The sequence below is a fragment of the Lipophrys pholis genome (assembly GCF_963383615.2).
Source record: "Lipophrys pholis genome assembly, chromosome: 15".
NCBI lineage: Eukaryota > Metazoa > Chordata > Actinopteri > Blenniiformes > Blenniidae > Lipophrys > Lipophrys pholis.
Window position 1 is genome coordinate 10,968,625 of NC_137642.1, and position 14,455 is coordinate 10,983,079.

General features: G+C 43.5%; 1 protein-coding gene across 5 annotated transcripts in view; it reads right to left on the reverse strand.

The window, feature by feature from the left end:
* Nucleotides 1-14,455, reverse strand: part of zmiz1a (zinc finger, MIZ-type containing 1a) — a 113,041-nt gene that overhangs the window by 13,746 nt on the left and 84,840 nt on the right. For 3 of the 5 annotated variants that reach the window (XM_080481036.1, XM_080481037.1, XM_080481035.1), the window contains one exon: nt 12,284-12,389. In XM_080481036.1, coding sequence (XP_080337162.1) covers nt 12,284-12,389 — 106 coding nt within the window. Of the gene's footprint in view, nt 1-5,015; nt 5,291-5,608; nt 5,649-12,283; nt 12,390-14,455 lie in introns of those variants that run through there. The other 2 variants (XM_080481039.1, XM_080481038.1) reach the window with 2 other exon arrangements.

Consider the following 14,455-nt stretch of genomic DNA (forward strand, 5'->3'; position numbering starts at 1 on the left):
AATGTGAATTTTCTTCACATAACAGTGTCTGGTTTCATCTGCACACTCTGGACTGTCTTCTTTCCTGACTGTGTTCTGGAGGGACATAAACGAGCTGCACGACAGCGAAATCCAGTGCAGCAGAGGTGCACCTGTTTCCTTTTAAGAAAGCAGCTGCAGCCACGACCCTGCACAGACATACCGATTCAACAACAGCGGTGAGGTCCTGACACAGTGCAACGTCACATGGCACAGTTTGGGTACGTAATCAAGTTCCTGAATGTTTCAGGAACGCATTTGTTGGCGAGCAGGAATTACAAGTGACTAATGAAACCGTTTCCTTTAGATTAATGCAGCCTTGTGCCTCGTCTGTCTGCGGTGACAGAAACAAATGCAAAGTATGAACGTAAAGCATCACATGCACAGCTCACTCGGCTGACTCGCACAAAACAGGTCAAACAGGAATCTGAGTCGTATACGGACTAAGTGCAAAGTACAAATTGTGGAGAGCAGGCCAATATAGTTTCATAATGGCTCTTATCTTCAGTGGACAAGTCCTGTCCTCACCCTCGCGTCAAATCTGCTGCTGAAATCACCCAAAAAAATCCGGTCACACCAGGCTTTGACAGGAGACATGTAATAACCATGCATGCAGCGCCACTCTAGTTTGGTTGATAACAACAAAAACAAAGAAGGAAAAAAAAAAAAAAAAAGCCCTGCATGAACACTGCAGCACTACACAGAGAAGCCTTCTGAGACAATGTGTGGGATGATCAAAAGAAGCAATTTATAATAGATATCATACACAGACTTCCGTGAAACACTGGCAGGTAGGTCTGTGCTGTGTGGGTACAAAATAAGATGCAAAAAGGCGAATATGGAGGAAAGACAAAAATCCTATGAAATAATAATAATAATAATAATAAAAATAATAAAGAAAATTCATGCTTTTTGCCGGAGTGTAATGGAAGCCATTTAAGCAGTCAATGATATCCCCCTTCCTGCCCCCTCTCTGTTAAGCCAACTTCTTCCAAGAGAAGAGCATATCAAATAGGCTTTAGTCTCAACAGCTTGGAGGCAGAACAACTCAAACATGCCCTGCAGAGAGAACGCTCTGTCAGAAATCACACTCAACCAAAACCAGGCTTTTGTCACATCAAGGTTCACACAAATCAGAATATTCCAAATCTGGACCTCAAACTCTAAATGTCATATTTGGTTCCATTTTCTTGAAATTTTATGGACTTTGAATTTTTTTCATTTTTTCTTTCCTCGTTCTGGTTTTGTTAATTTTCACTGGGATAAAGCAGTGCAAGTTTTCTCATCTGAACGGTTTAACAGAACTCCATCCACACGCCCTGGCAGTACACCAGACGTGAGGACGGAGGGGGGGGGGGGGGTAGAGGATGGATGGAAGGATGCTAGACAGAGGACAGGTGGATATGGAGGGAGTGGGCAGAGCCCTTCCTCCCCAGGATGTGTGTGGGTCACAAGCCAAAGAGATGCTGCAGCCCAGAAAGGGAGGATAGCTCTACCTGAGTCACTCTGACATCTCCTGCAGGTGCTGGTTTCTGTGGGGTTCAAATTGCACATTTTTAAACGGGGGAGAGGTATAAAAGTCAGCATAAACACCAAACATATTGCAGTATGACGGCTACATCCGACTAAAGGTGCAGAGTTGTTGGAGCTTGAGTGAGTAATGTGCGATCTCCGTATTGCAGATGGCTACCAGAGAAAAGACAAGTGTTGTTTTAGATTTCATTGCTGAGTTAAACTGAGCTTGACTGACAGTCCCTAAAAGGAGTAACATTTCTTCGTATCATATTCATTGCAGCTTTAAATGTCAACTGTCAAGTACAGACGCTCTGATGCAAACCATCTATCACTAGTTTATTATTTGTTGGCCACTTATGAGTCGATTTAGAAAAAGAAGTCTTTGTTGGTGATTTAAGTGTTTTTCGATAATAGTGACTGTATTTTCTTCACACAACAAAAAATGTCCCTCATAATATCTGTGCGGATAAGATCTAGAACGCGACCAGTGGCACTCATTTTCAGGGGATTTGTTTTTTCCCCAACACTGAACCTCATAACATGCAGCACTGCACTCTTGTTATTTGACACCAGCCTCATTGCTTTGTTTGTGCAGACATGGTCCAAATGGAGAGGTCACAGCAGCCTTACTCCTTCTAAAAGTAAAAGTTTAGTACAAACACCAGCCGTATAACAAATATGTTAGAAAGTACAAATGCTACATAACCCCTCGCAGACTACTCGTTCATTCCAACCAAAGGTCAAAATCAAAGGTTTAGATGTATAAATAGGTAACAAACTATTGATGTATTTCTCCTTTTTGCTTAAAGGGACAAATAGATGTTTATTAACAGCAACTAATTCCAACTAATTGAAATCCACTTCTATTCATTGTGGTGTGACAATATGCTTTGACGCCAGCTGCGTAGGTTTTATCTTTTCAGAGCAGGATTTGTAGCACTAACCTCTTGAATTTGACACCGAGGATATGAAATACTGGTGATCGTCAGTGTGGACGCTTTGTGATTCAATTTGTCCTCTTTAAATGACTAAGCTTTGGGTCGTCCAAATTATGCATCAGAGAAAAGTCCCAAAACTCATTATGATCTGATCCAATCACACATGGATTATCTGCATTAAAGTATGTGGACATAAGAGTAGGAATTAAATAATAATAAAAAATAAATAAATAAATGAATGTGAAGTAAATATAAAAGTCTGTGTGAGTGAGTTTTGTAGATACGAAGCTGTGAATGAGCCACGTGCAGCTCCCAGTCACTGGAGGGGAACTGGTAAATATCACATGCTTAATTATAACCATATACGCTACTTGTCTCAACTTCCACAATCAAGTCTTTCATTTCACAGTTATTCCCTCAATGAAATCATTGGGGCGAAGAAAAAAAAACCCAATCATGAATTGTGAGATTTCCCACGGCTGCTCTTTTCAAAAGACAACTATTTAAAAAAAAAAAAAAAAAAAGAAAGTGGTGAAAATTCTAGCAGTGGCCTTTTTACTCATGAAGTAGGAAGTTTCTAGGTAAGATTTCAAAACACCTTGAGTGAAGCGCCGAACAGATTTGGAAATGATTAACAGGAGCGAAGAAATTAGGTTTTTCCTGTAAGACGTGCTGTCGTACAGCCCGAGGCAAAAAAAAAAACAAAAAAAACTGAGCCTCCTCCCTCGCTGCTATCAACACTTAGCATCAACGCGTCCGACCAGAAAGTCCTTTTCTCAACTGTCAGGCTGCGACTCTGACACAACCTTCCTTTGCTGGTTGCTTTTAAGTGAAAGGTGGGCGAACGGATGTCAAGTGAAGCAATGAGTCACGGGAGGGGGAAAGAAAAAAAATTGCTGAAACAAACAGAGGCTACACACACGCGCACACACACACGCACGCAAGCGCGCACAAAGTTCGAAGTCAAATGTCGTGGATGAGTCACTCAGTGGCCTGATGGGAAGTACTCGGAGAGCAGTCGCAGGAGGTCACCAAAGTGTGTGGTGTAAGTGATACACACAAAGCGCTGAGAGGAGGAAGGCTGCGTGCGGCCACGAGGTAGAGGATGCGGACGCTTTCGGTGGTTTACACCCTGCGCGGGCTAACAGGAAGTTCTGCAGCTCACTGGAAGTCACGTTGTGGGAAAAAAACATATCCTACATAGGTCAGTGGAAGACGGCGCTGTTGTTCGCAGCAGCCATTTGCTAATTAACTTGTCACTTTTAAGGTTAGATTAAACACTGATTGAACAGCCGGGAGCGTCGTGTTGTTTTTTTTTTTTTATTGCCCGACTTGCCCTTTTACTCATTCCAAATTAGCTCCCTTTTTTTCCGAGGCACACATCTGACAACTACAGGTACATTACACATTTATGACAAGACTTTTAACAGATTGAAACAAAAACCAGGCCCTCTGGACACTCTTTTAACTGCACTGTCCGTCCGTTGACTACACTCCGCTCTCCTCTTCCTCATTCCACCCCTCCTCTTCTCCTCTCCTAATGAGTGAACAAGCAGACCGACTCTGGCTCCAAGCACAGGTCAACAACTTAAAAAAAGAACCCACAGTGGAAAAGTGGGTCATCTTCTCCTGACAGACACACACACACACACACACACACACACACACACACACACACACACACACACACACACACACACACACACACACACACACACACACACACACACACACACACACACACACACACACACACACACACACACACACACACACACACACACACACACACACACACACACACACACGTACTATCACACATTACACTTGTACTCTCCACACAGACATGGATAGGAGCGCCTTTATTTGGAATCATAAAGTTAGAGCACGCATGATGCTGCTGAATCACAGCACTATCTCTGCTCGGCACATTAGATATCACAGTGGAAATTAAGAGTGTCAAACTAAATGCACACGGACACAAAAACACCCGTATCCAGTTGGTCGAAACAATTCCAAACTATTCCATCAAGTTCTTTTTCAGGCCCGTCTTTGACACCAAACCTGTAGAACAAAAAAAAAAACCCACAACCACAACTGTCGCCTTGACCTTAAAATACCTCAAAACAAGCCGTGACTTCAGGGAACTCTACAATCCACAAACAAAAACCCAGCAGGAATGAGCAGCATGTAGGTCAAACCTGTGGTCAGCTGATCTGTCCTGATCCCATCCTGTGTGAGTGAGTGGCTCACACTTCACACCACATCCTCAGGTCTGTTAAGGCCTGAATTACAGTAGTTACACACACAGAAATGAGCTTCGCATTCGGGCCGCTTGAGCAATATATATACTTTTTAAGAGAAACCTCAAAACTAATTTCTGCCTCGGTTAATTCTGAAAGCATCGTCCCGGATCTAAATCAGTGGCTCGGTTGGCCTCCTGCGACCCCTGATCCTGCCCTGAGCATCAAAATACACTCCAATTTAAGATACCAAACAGTCTTGTGTAGAAACACACACGCAGACACGCACGCTCACACTTACCCAGAGCCACGCAGAGTCCCTGCACATCTCATCTCATTCCCTTCATAGCGCAGGGAAAAGACTCAAGTGTCACAAATGCTCCTGTTCCCGCAGAGGCCAGTGGCAACTCTCAGAGCTTTTGCTGCTTGCTGCCTTATCACCCCCACTCTGCCTCATATCCCTGACTCCACTCACTCCTCTTCTCCCTCACTTCCTCTCTTCTCTTCTGCTCTCTCTCTTCCTCCTCCCCTGCTCTCTGATCTGTCTTTTCCCCTTGTCCAGCGTCTGCACAATGCACATCAATTATTCAGAGGCAGTCTCCCAGTTTCTCCAGCTTATCCAATCAGAGCGGGGCTCTACACTAATGGGCTCCTGCTGTACCTGCTACCGGCTCCAACACACTCTCGAGACAGCAGGGTGGAGGGAGGGAGGGAGGGAGGGGGGGAGGGGGGGGTGAGGCAGAGTGGGAGGGAGGGAGAGAAATAGAGGAAGGGAGCCGTGGAGACAGCCGGGGGAGAGTAGGAGGCAGGATGAGAGGGAGAGATAAAGACGTGAGCCAACGCAGACAAACAGGAGTGGAGATAGAGGAGGCAAGATATTCAGGCGCTTCTCACCTCTGTCGTAAGGTGCTGTAATTGATGCGCTCAGGCTAGCTCTCCCTTTCCCTGTTTCTCAGTGCACAGACACAAACACACATGCACTCGTGCGTAATCCGGCAATGTGACTGCCATTTGTCAGGCAGAGAAAAGAAAGAAAGACAGAAAGAAAAAACCCTGCGAGATCAGATTGCAAACTTGCATAAAGGGGTGGAGCTTAATACACTATGCAGGCTAGCTGGAAGCCAGAGAGAGAGAGAGAGAGAGAGAGAGAGAGAGAGAGAGAGGAAGTGGGAGAAAGATCAATCTATTCAAAGACAGACGTGTAGTTATCAGCCCTATCAGAGAGGGGATTCCTGCCCGCAGGACAATATATCCTGACAACACCCCCCCCCCCCCATCTTCATCAGAAGCCACTTTGCAAATTCAACTAACAAGACACATCAGAGATGAGCAGAACATCTGAGTGCAACTGAATCAAAGAAGAGACAGGCTGAGGGTGAATCTGAGTTCACATTCTCTATGCCTGCTCTTCGAGTAACCCGCCGAGGTGCAATCCCAACACCATCTGAATGAATGAACAGGAAAAGATGTCATTGTTCTGCCCTCCACTTTACAGTAACTCCTGAGATGTGCCAAGCTGCAGTGCAGCCGGAGCAAAACGAGAAGCCCACCGGGCGTGTGACGGCAGAGGGAGGTTTGCCTTTTCGCACAGCACACTTAGTCATCAACAGTCTCACAAAAAAAATAATAATTCTAACCCACGCAACAATGGTATTGTTGTCCGGAAATATACATTCAGAAGGAACCAGTCGGGGTGGGGGGTGGGGGGGTGTTGAGTCCTGAGGTGTGGGTGACAGATCATTCAGCCCTGAATAAGAGGAGGCTTTAAATCCACTTTTGACAAGGACAAAGTCTTCTGTGTTTAGAGAACAAGTGCAAGGCCGGCTCAGTTGGGATTTTACCAAAATGAATTTGCTTGCAACTGTGTAAACCAAACCAATTATGTGGCGAGTGATCGAGGGGCCTAATAAGCCAGAGGCAACTGATGCAGCTGCCCTAATAAATGTTTCCCAATGAGCTTTATTTCTATAAACTTAATGGTGAAATTGTGAAGGTAGTGTCGGGGTTGCAGAGGGGTTTCATCATCTAAAGCGAAGCGGCGGAGTGTCAGAGGAGAGGCCCGCGTGCTAAAAATATACCCCGTTTCCTGTTAATAATTCAGTGCACTGCTCTTACTCAGCAGTAATTAAATATAAAAGTCTGTAAGGTTGATTGGGTCAGTAACAAAGGGTGCCTACACCTTGCTCTGGTTCTACACACACAGCTCAAAGTACGAAAGCAAGGCCGGGTGAGAAAAATCAATCAGGGGAAAGTAAATTGAAACAGATAAGTGAGAGACATGTCAGATTGTTGTAGACGAGAGAGGGTGTGTGTGTGTGTGTGTGTGTGTGTGTGTGTGTGTGTGTGTACAGGCTATGACACACTGTGCAGTGAGCCCAGACAGTCTTATGGGGGCACTTATTTTCACTGATGCTGAATTACGGGAGATGTGGGCTTGTGAAGAGTGTGTTTTCACGTGGGTGTGTTTTCCACAGGACACCGGGTGAGTTACAGCCACACCCTGGAAGTTTTCTGTCACTGTTGACACAAGCGGAGCGTCTATTTTCCTGTTGTGGGGCACCAGATCCTCCTGAGGGCTGTTTACTGACCGGCTACTCACAATTCTGCCAATAGATTTCTTTTTGATATCAGATCCGAGATAGTGGCAGAGATACAACCAATCGTATGGATAAACGCTACACTCCGTTATATGTTCCGCTTTTTATTATCAATTCACTAAGAGCAGGTCAGAGCTCCTGCCTTGTAGGGAGAAGGTTGAAGTCAGGGTTGTGCTTGGGGTCTTTCTAGAGTTTGCATGTTCTTCCTGGACATGCATGGGTTTTCGTTAAGAAAAGGGAGTTTCCTCCCTCTAAAAACACGTGCTTTAGGCTAATCAGTGACTTGAAATTACCCTAGGATGAGACAAACTAAGCCCATTCAGTAACACACAAAAATACAATTGTTTCGGGGGCTCCTCCTAACCCTAACCCCCATCCAGTTGTATACCATTTTGTGTAGCATTTCTGTTCACCCCTCATAATTATTCTTCTAAAGACTTATGTCTCTCTAATGCACCAAAGAAATTCTAATAAACTATAAATAATAAAACGAATATAACAAAAGCGTCAGACAAGAGGAACAATAGGCATCACAGTGATGGTTTAACCTTCTGCTTGATGCCAACAAGAAAAGTGCAACATAATTATTATTATTTCTTTGATCGTGACAGAAGAGCAACAAGCAGCAACCTGTGTCTGACTTAAACATTAAAGTTGTTTTCTATAAAAATAGCTATCATTCCAGGGAGGAGCTTCGTCTGATCCGGAGCGTGTCAAGTCACGTTCAAAACATAATACACACTCGAAACAATCTTGAGTCACACCTGAGATTTGCTTTGACCTCATTTAAATGCACCAGGAGGAGACATTGTCTGGGAGGAGAGGTGGAAAAGTTTGCTCGTAAAGCAGATAATTGACAGTTTTGTGTGTTTATTTCTGGAGTTGTGTTTTTTTTTGTCTGTGTACAGAAAAGCCAACTGACTGTTGTGAGCTTGGTGACAGAATACCTGGATCCAAACCAGTGAAGGAAACGGCAAAGACCCTTGACAGATTATGTGGATAATCTGATTTGTTGTCTGCTGAACTTCACAGGAGCCCCACAGCTCAGTCTATTAGTGTTGTTCGTCTATGTAAAGCAGCTGCGGGCCTATTATCTAATGAACCTCCGACTTGGAAGTCTGTTTGGAGCAGACTGCAGATTATTAGCAGTAAAACATAAACAAAGATTAATAAATGAGCCGCTGAATTTTAAAACGCACCCGAGCGGCACGACGGCGGAAAAAGGGGACTCGCTTCAAACCCGTAATAACGCGAGGCGCTCGCATGCTAACGGTGGCAAAGCGGCGTATCTTCGCTGGCTCCGAGCGTTAACAGTGCTAATGCTACGTTGCCTAACAGCAGATAAGTCTCTTCACGGGCTGATTCCAGATTAGAGCAACACGCTAATCCCTCAGGCTTCACGGCAGGGTCACAATCTCCAGACAGCTCATCAGCGGCGGCCTGCTGTTGCAGAAAATCTCTGCTTCACTCTCCAGGTCCCATGGGTCAGTTTATACTTTGATTACGGTGCGACAAGTGCAACGAGAACGCTGTAAGTTCTTTATGCAATTGTAAGATTGCCACATTGTCACGTTGCTGGTTAAAAAAAGATAAGAAAAAAAGTTCCACAGAGTCAGGATTTTCAATCTGTAAACTAGGAGCTTGTAACTTAATCATAAACATGTAAAACCTAAAAAATAATGTATATATTGAATTAAGCATTATTATTAAACGTTTGGGCTAGTTCAGTAGAAGGTCAGTGTGCTGATGATAGCTGTACTGATTGAAATCTTTATATTGAACATGTGTAGAAGAAGAAAAACAACTGGTGAAGTCATACAAAATAAATACAAATAGATGAGTTCAATGAAAATGCTCAGAGTGAAGTATGAGGAAGAAAACCTTATTTAATTCCATATTCTTTTTTTCCAGAATTATAAAAATTCTGTGTAAAAAAAAAAAGAAGCATTTCAATGCACACAAGCACAAGCACATATATATATATATATATATATATATATATATATATATATATATATATATATAAATAATAAATAAACCACTATAGAAACCAATATATGCTACAAGGTTGATTTCATTTTGCTACAATTCTAAAAGGGCTGTTTCATTTACATAATTTCTAATCTTTTCAGGTTAACCGTTTGTTTTTTGCTGTAAAATAATCAGAGTTCTCGTAGTGAAACCTAAAATGAACCCAATGTTGTCCATTTAGTCTTTAGATTCCGGCACTGTTGCCGCTGACATGATTTGCCTTGCTCACAAATCAAAACACTAACTCCTGGACTGTTTGTGATGTCAAATAAAATCCCTAAAACGACCAGAAAGCCGAGACATAGAGCTTTGTGTCCATATCCATTACAGTATAAGCCGTAGTCTGGTGGAGCCCATAAATTCTGTCATACAACTGTCCATTCTCAGAGTGTCACTTAATTTTAACATCAGCTTCTCTGTACCGTCAAAAGTAATATTGAAGAACTCCCAGATAATAATAGTTAAATCATTTTGAGAAGAGAAGCGGAAGCACTCGGTCATTTGCCATTTTTGACAATTCTGAACCGATAAAATCTAAATAAATTGAAACTGTCTTGTAATAAGTAGATTTATTTGTGCTGGTGTGACATGTGAATTGCATCTGCAGAGGTATGAGTATTTACTATTTAGGGAGTGCAGAGTAAAACTGGGGTATTTTTTTGTAGCTCCAATGAGTCCATAAAGGCGTCACACATATGAGCAGAACTCATAAAGTATCTGTGAGCAGAAGACCTGAGTGGCTCTTGTCTTGTTTGGAGTTTCTTCAATTCTCTTTCAAGAAATAAATACCGTTGCTTTAATGCTTTATTTGCATTATTTTCATGCATCGTCTTCCTACCGTGCCAAGACGTTTCGCCAAAAAGTTTTCCATCCAAAATCATTTCCCATAACTTGCTTGATACTAAAAAGCCGATTTGCAATAATTACTTATCAATGTCTCATCTGACCGATGCGTTGAAAGGAAGTGTCTGCAGAGCCCTGATAGTATGCCTCGTACCCTGGGGAGCCCCACAGACTGCATCCCAGACTCCTCGGCCCTTGTCTGGGCTCTCAGGTGTCACGTTTGCAGAGCGCTGTCGCCATGCAGACTGTCAGAATATTGTGCTGGTGCTGCACAATTAGACCCACATTCATTCATGCACACACACACACACACACACACACACACACACACACACACACACACACACACACACACACACACACACACACACACACACACACACACACACACACACACACACACACACACACACACACACACACACACACACACAAAAAGCCAGGGAAAATACACAAATGCGAGCATGCAGACAGCTAACAGAGCAGCACGGACTGAATGCTTTTCTGCTGCATGGGTGCATCTCTGGGCTTTTAAACCACGCATCTCCTCTATCAACCCCCCCTGCCTGTTGTCTCAGACAGACGCCCTTGTAAGGGAGCTAAGACAGATGTTCTGTATGGAAGATCTGCCCTGAGTCACATCTGCCTCCCACCCCAACCCCCTGCCTGCTTGGTTTGATGACTGGCTGCCTCGTATCTCCTATCTACCCCCTACCCAGCCCAACGCATAATTACACTATAGTTCCCATTTGTCCGCCGTGCATAAACAGCTCTTCCTGAAACTGTGCTGTCTTCTATTAGATCCCAGAACCATCAGCAGGCCTGAAGATGATTCCGACTGTCAGCCGGGCCCAGCCAGTCCGAGCCCTGCCTGGACGACAATCACATTATCCCGACACAGGAACACAGACAGAGAGAGAAATCCAGCAATCAATATTGTACACTGACGTCTGTCTGACCACTTAAGTTCCTCCCAACAAGACACTTCCCACCACAACTGAAAGAGGATATTCAGCAAATGTTCATATCAGGGAGCATGTGAGGGGAGGGGAGTTTTAAAAAAAAAAAAAAAAAAAAAAAAAAAAGAGAAAAGAAGAAGCAGAAACTGATCTATTTGCAGCTCGAATGAGGAGTAATGGGATAAGATTTCAGAGCGTTATGGCCAATACTGTCACAGCAAGTTCCTGTTTGAGGCATTTGAAATATTCTCTTTGTCAGAAGAACAAACCAAAAAAGAAATAAAGGACTGTCTAATGAAAACATTTGACTATTCATATCATCGCTTATGTGAGTGCTGAACAAAGGTTTATCTGCATTGGGACCGGCTGACAGCAGCTTCGTCAACCCTCTGCCAGGCAGAGTGAGTGGTCCAGCACACATCAGCGACACCTCTCCAGCCATCCATCTCCTTCTCCTCTCTCGTGCTTCAGTACGCCTCACTTTGACAAATGTACGAGAACAGGCCGCTCCAGCAGATCCGCGGGAGGCAGGGAGGGGGGAGCTATAGATCGGGGGAAATTGGATTTGATAGCTAAATGTCCGAGGATAACGTTACTGGTCTTTCTCTTTTCCCTCGCTCACTTCATGTGTGTGTGTGTGTGTGTGTGTGTGTGTGTGTGTGTGTGCGCGCAGGCAGGCTGGCATACGCATGTGGGTTTGTGTGGAAAGACTGTTGAGTAGACTTAGTTGGGTTTTTTTTTTTTTTTTAAGCTACCACTCAGACAGCTCATCTCAACAGCACATTGTTTAATGGGAACTAAAAATATCTTGACATTATGATGCTCTACAGGCGTGTTGTGTGATGTTTGTGGTCATCGTCTTCAGTAAAAATCAAACATTCCCAAGCCACAGAGTCATCGGAACTTTAAAAGACACTTTTATTGGTTTATGGCTTTAAAAAAGAAGAAGAGCAAACTAATACCGAACTAAATTGTAAAATCATGTCAGTTGTGACTTTAAGCTTTGAGTTCATCATGTTTTTAGTTGTTGTTTTTTTTTTTTTAATAAACTGTTATGCTCTGACAAATTAGCAGCGGTGAATGGCATGATGTATGAGCATGCACCTGCTGATTTTTCTGTCGAAGTGGAGGCATCTTACCTGCAGATTTGGGGGTGAATTTGTCTCTGTTAGCAGCACACACGGCCAGCAACCTGTAGCCCAGGTCCAAGTCAAACCCCTGCTGAGCTGCAACACGACTCACCACCTGAGTGAAAGCAGAGAGACAGTGCTGCTGCATCATATGACGATCGCGACATGACAAGTTTTAATCATTAAAACACCGGCTGAAAGCATGTGTGGATCCATCGAAGGCTGCGTGATGAGAAAACGAAGCACAATTCTCACAGGGCAGGGACTGGAATTATACAGAGAAAAGAAATAAATCCAACACGTGTGTTGCTTTGCAAATGTAGGCATGCAAGTTAAAAACTTAAAAAAACGACTGCCCCACAACAGCTGTAATCGATATAAAGGTTTGTCAACAGTTAAGTGATATGATGTGAATCAAGTGTGGCTTTTTTCACTATATTGGATTCACAAAATGAGTGAGACATGATTTTTTTTATTGAACGATAAATACTTTAGTATTTGTACTAGTATATTGTCTATCAAGTCATCCAGCCGTTAAGCTTTCTTCACTGCGGTCACATTTTGATCCACCGCTGTCGTTAAACTTCGCTTCTTCGCAGAGAGACACATGTACTGCGAACACGCAGACACAGTGAGATTAATGTGGAGTCTGCAGTCTGGATCGCTCCGGTGATCCGCAGTCGTGACGAGTCTGATGACTGCATCTTCCTCCAAGAGGGGCGAGGGAGCCAAACCACAGTCGCTCCGCGGTGCGAGCAGAGTTTAAGAAAGGTTATCCTCAAACAAGTCCACTCAGGTCCCTGAAATGACGAGTGTCTGTCTCCTAGCATCAGTCGCATCAACAGATGAGGAAAATGTAGAAAACGGCTCATGTACAATAAATCTGGACCAAAAAAAAAAAAAAACTCCTAAGCAAACAAAGATCAGGAGAATTTAATATCCCCTCCGAGTTAATGACTTCCACAACATGTTGAACCTTTATGAGGCATGAAACAAGCCCCTCCTGCACCCTAATATCATCTTAACGGGGAAAGTGAGCTGATCTAAACAGGAGTCAGGAGACGGAGGGAAACGATTATTAGCAGGGAACCCATTACAGCTTTAATCAGCGTACCGACGACAACTCCTCGGCTCCACCTGACCTCAAAACACACATTACTGTTAACAAGGTCAGCTGAGGTGCCTCTTAGATGGCCAACAAAACAACAAGCGGCGAGCCTCTGTCACAGGTAATGTGGCCGCTCCAGTGAGAATGAAATACTGTGGAAATTATGTCAGTAACGGGGGGAGTCTGATTGATTTTTAATCAAGCGATTATAATACACAATACTACCCTGTCAATGAAATCGGATTACATTTATCTGGAGCTGTTTAGTAGACATCAGGATGTCAACATAATTTATTCAGGCAAATTGCATTAGAGGAACTATTCTGACAAACGGTCAAATCATGTTGTTGTCAGTCGTTTAATTTCCTGCGTGAGCAAGCCTGCCCTGCAGTTTGCGCGAGGCAGGCAGCCAGCGACAGAGGCTAGCTTAGATTCAACATGGATTTAACAGTGTTTCACCTCATAAGCCTTTTTCAGCTTAATCTCCCTCTGAGGATGGACATCCAGGCCCATATTCCTGTCAATATGAGAGCAGTGCTGTGAGAGGGGTTACAGGGTTACTGGGCCACTCACATTCTTGTTTATCTACTTGCTGGAGAAAAAGAAGCAGCATAATTGTATTTATTTATTTATTTTAAATCTATTTTTAGCTTATTTCTGTTTGTTGTTCAAACGGTGATATGTGAACGACAGCTGCGACTGAACTACGTGGGTGCTTTAGGAATAGTGTGGGACTGCAGACAGAAATAATACACGTGTCTGCGTGCACTAACGTTGCCCACACACTTGACACATCATGCCTAAAGAAACATTTTTTTTTTAAGAAATGATCCACCAGACCGAGTGAAAAGCTGAAATACCTCAGTCATGAAGTCATTTTTTATTTTTTGTTTTGAATGTGCAGCCATCTAGCTGCCTCAGCATGTTTTTATTTTCTCAATGTGGTAGAAGTGTTTTCACAAGGCACATGTCCACATTTCAGTCCGGTGCTCCGACACACAAGCAGCATGAAGACGAAGAATCCCCGAAAGAATGCAAGGACTTGTTGCGTGCTGTAATTCTCCAGATAAGCA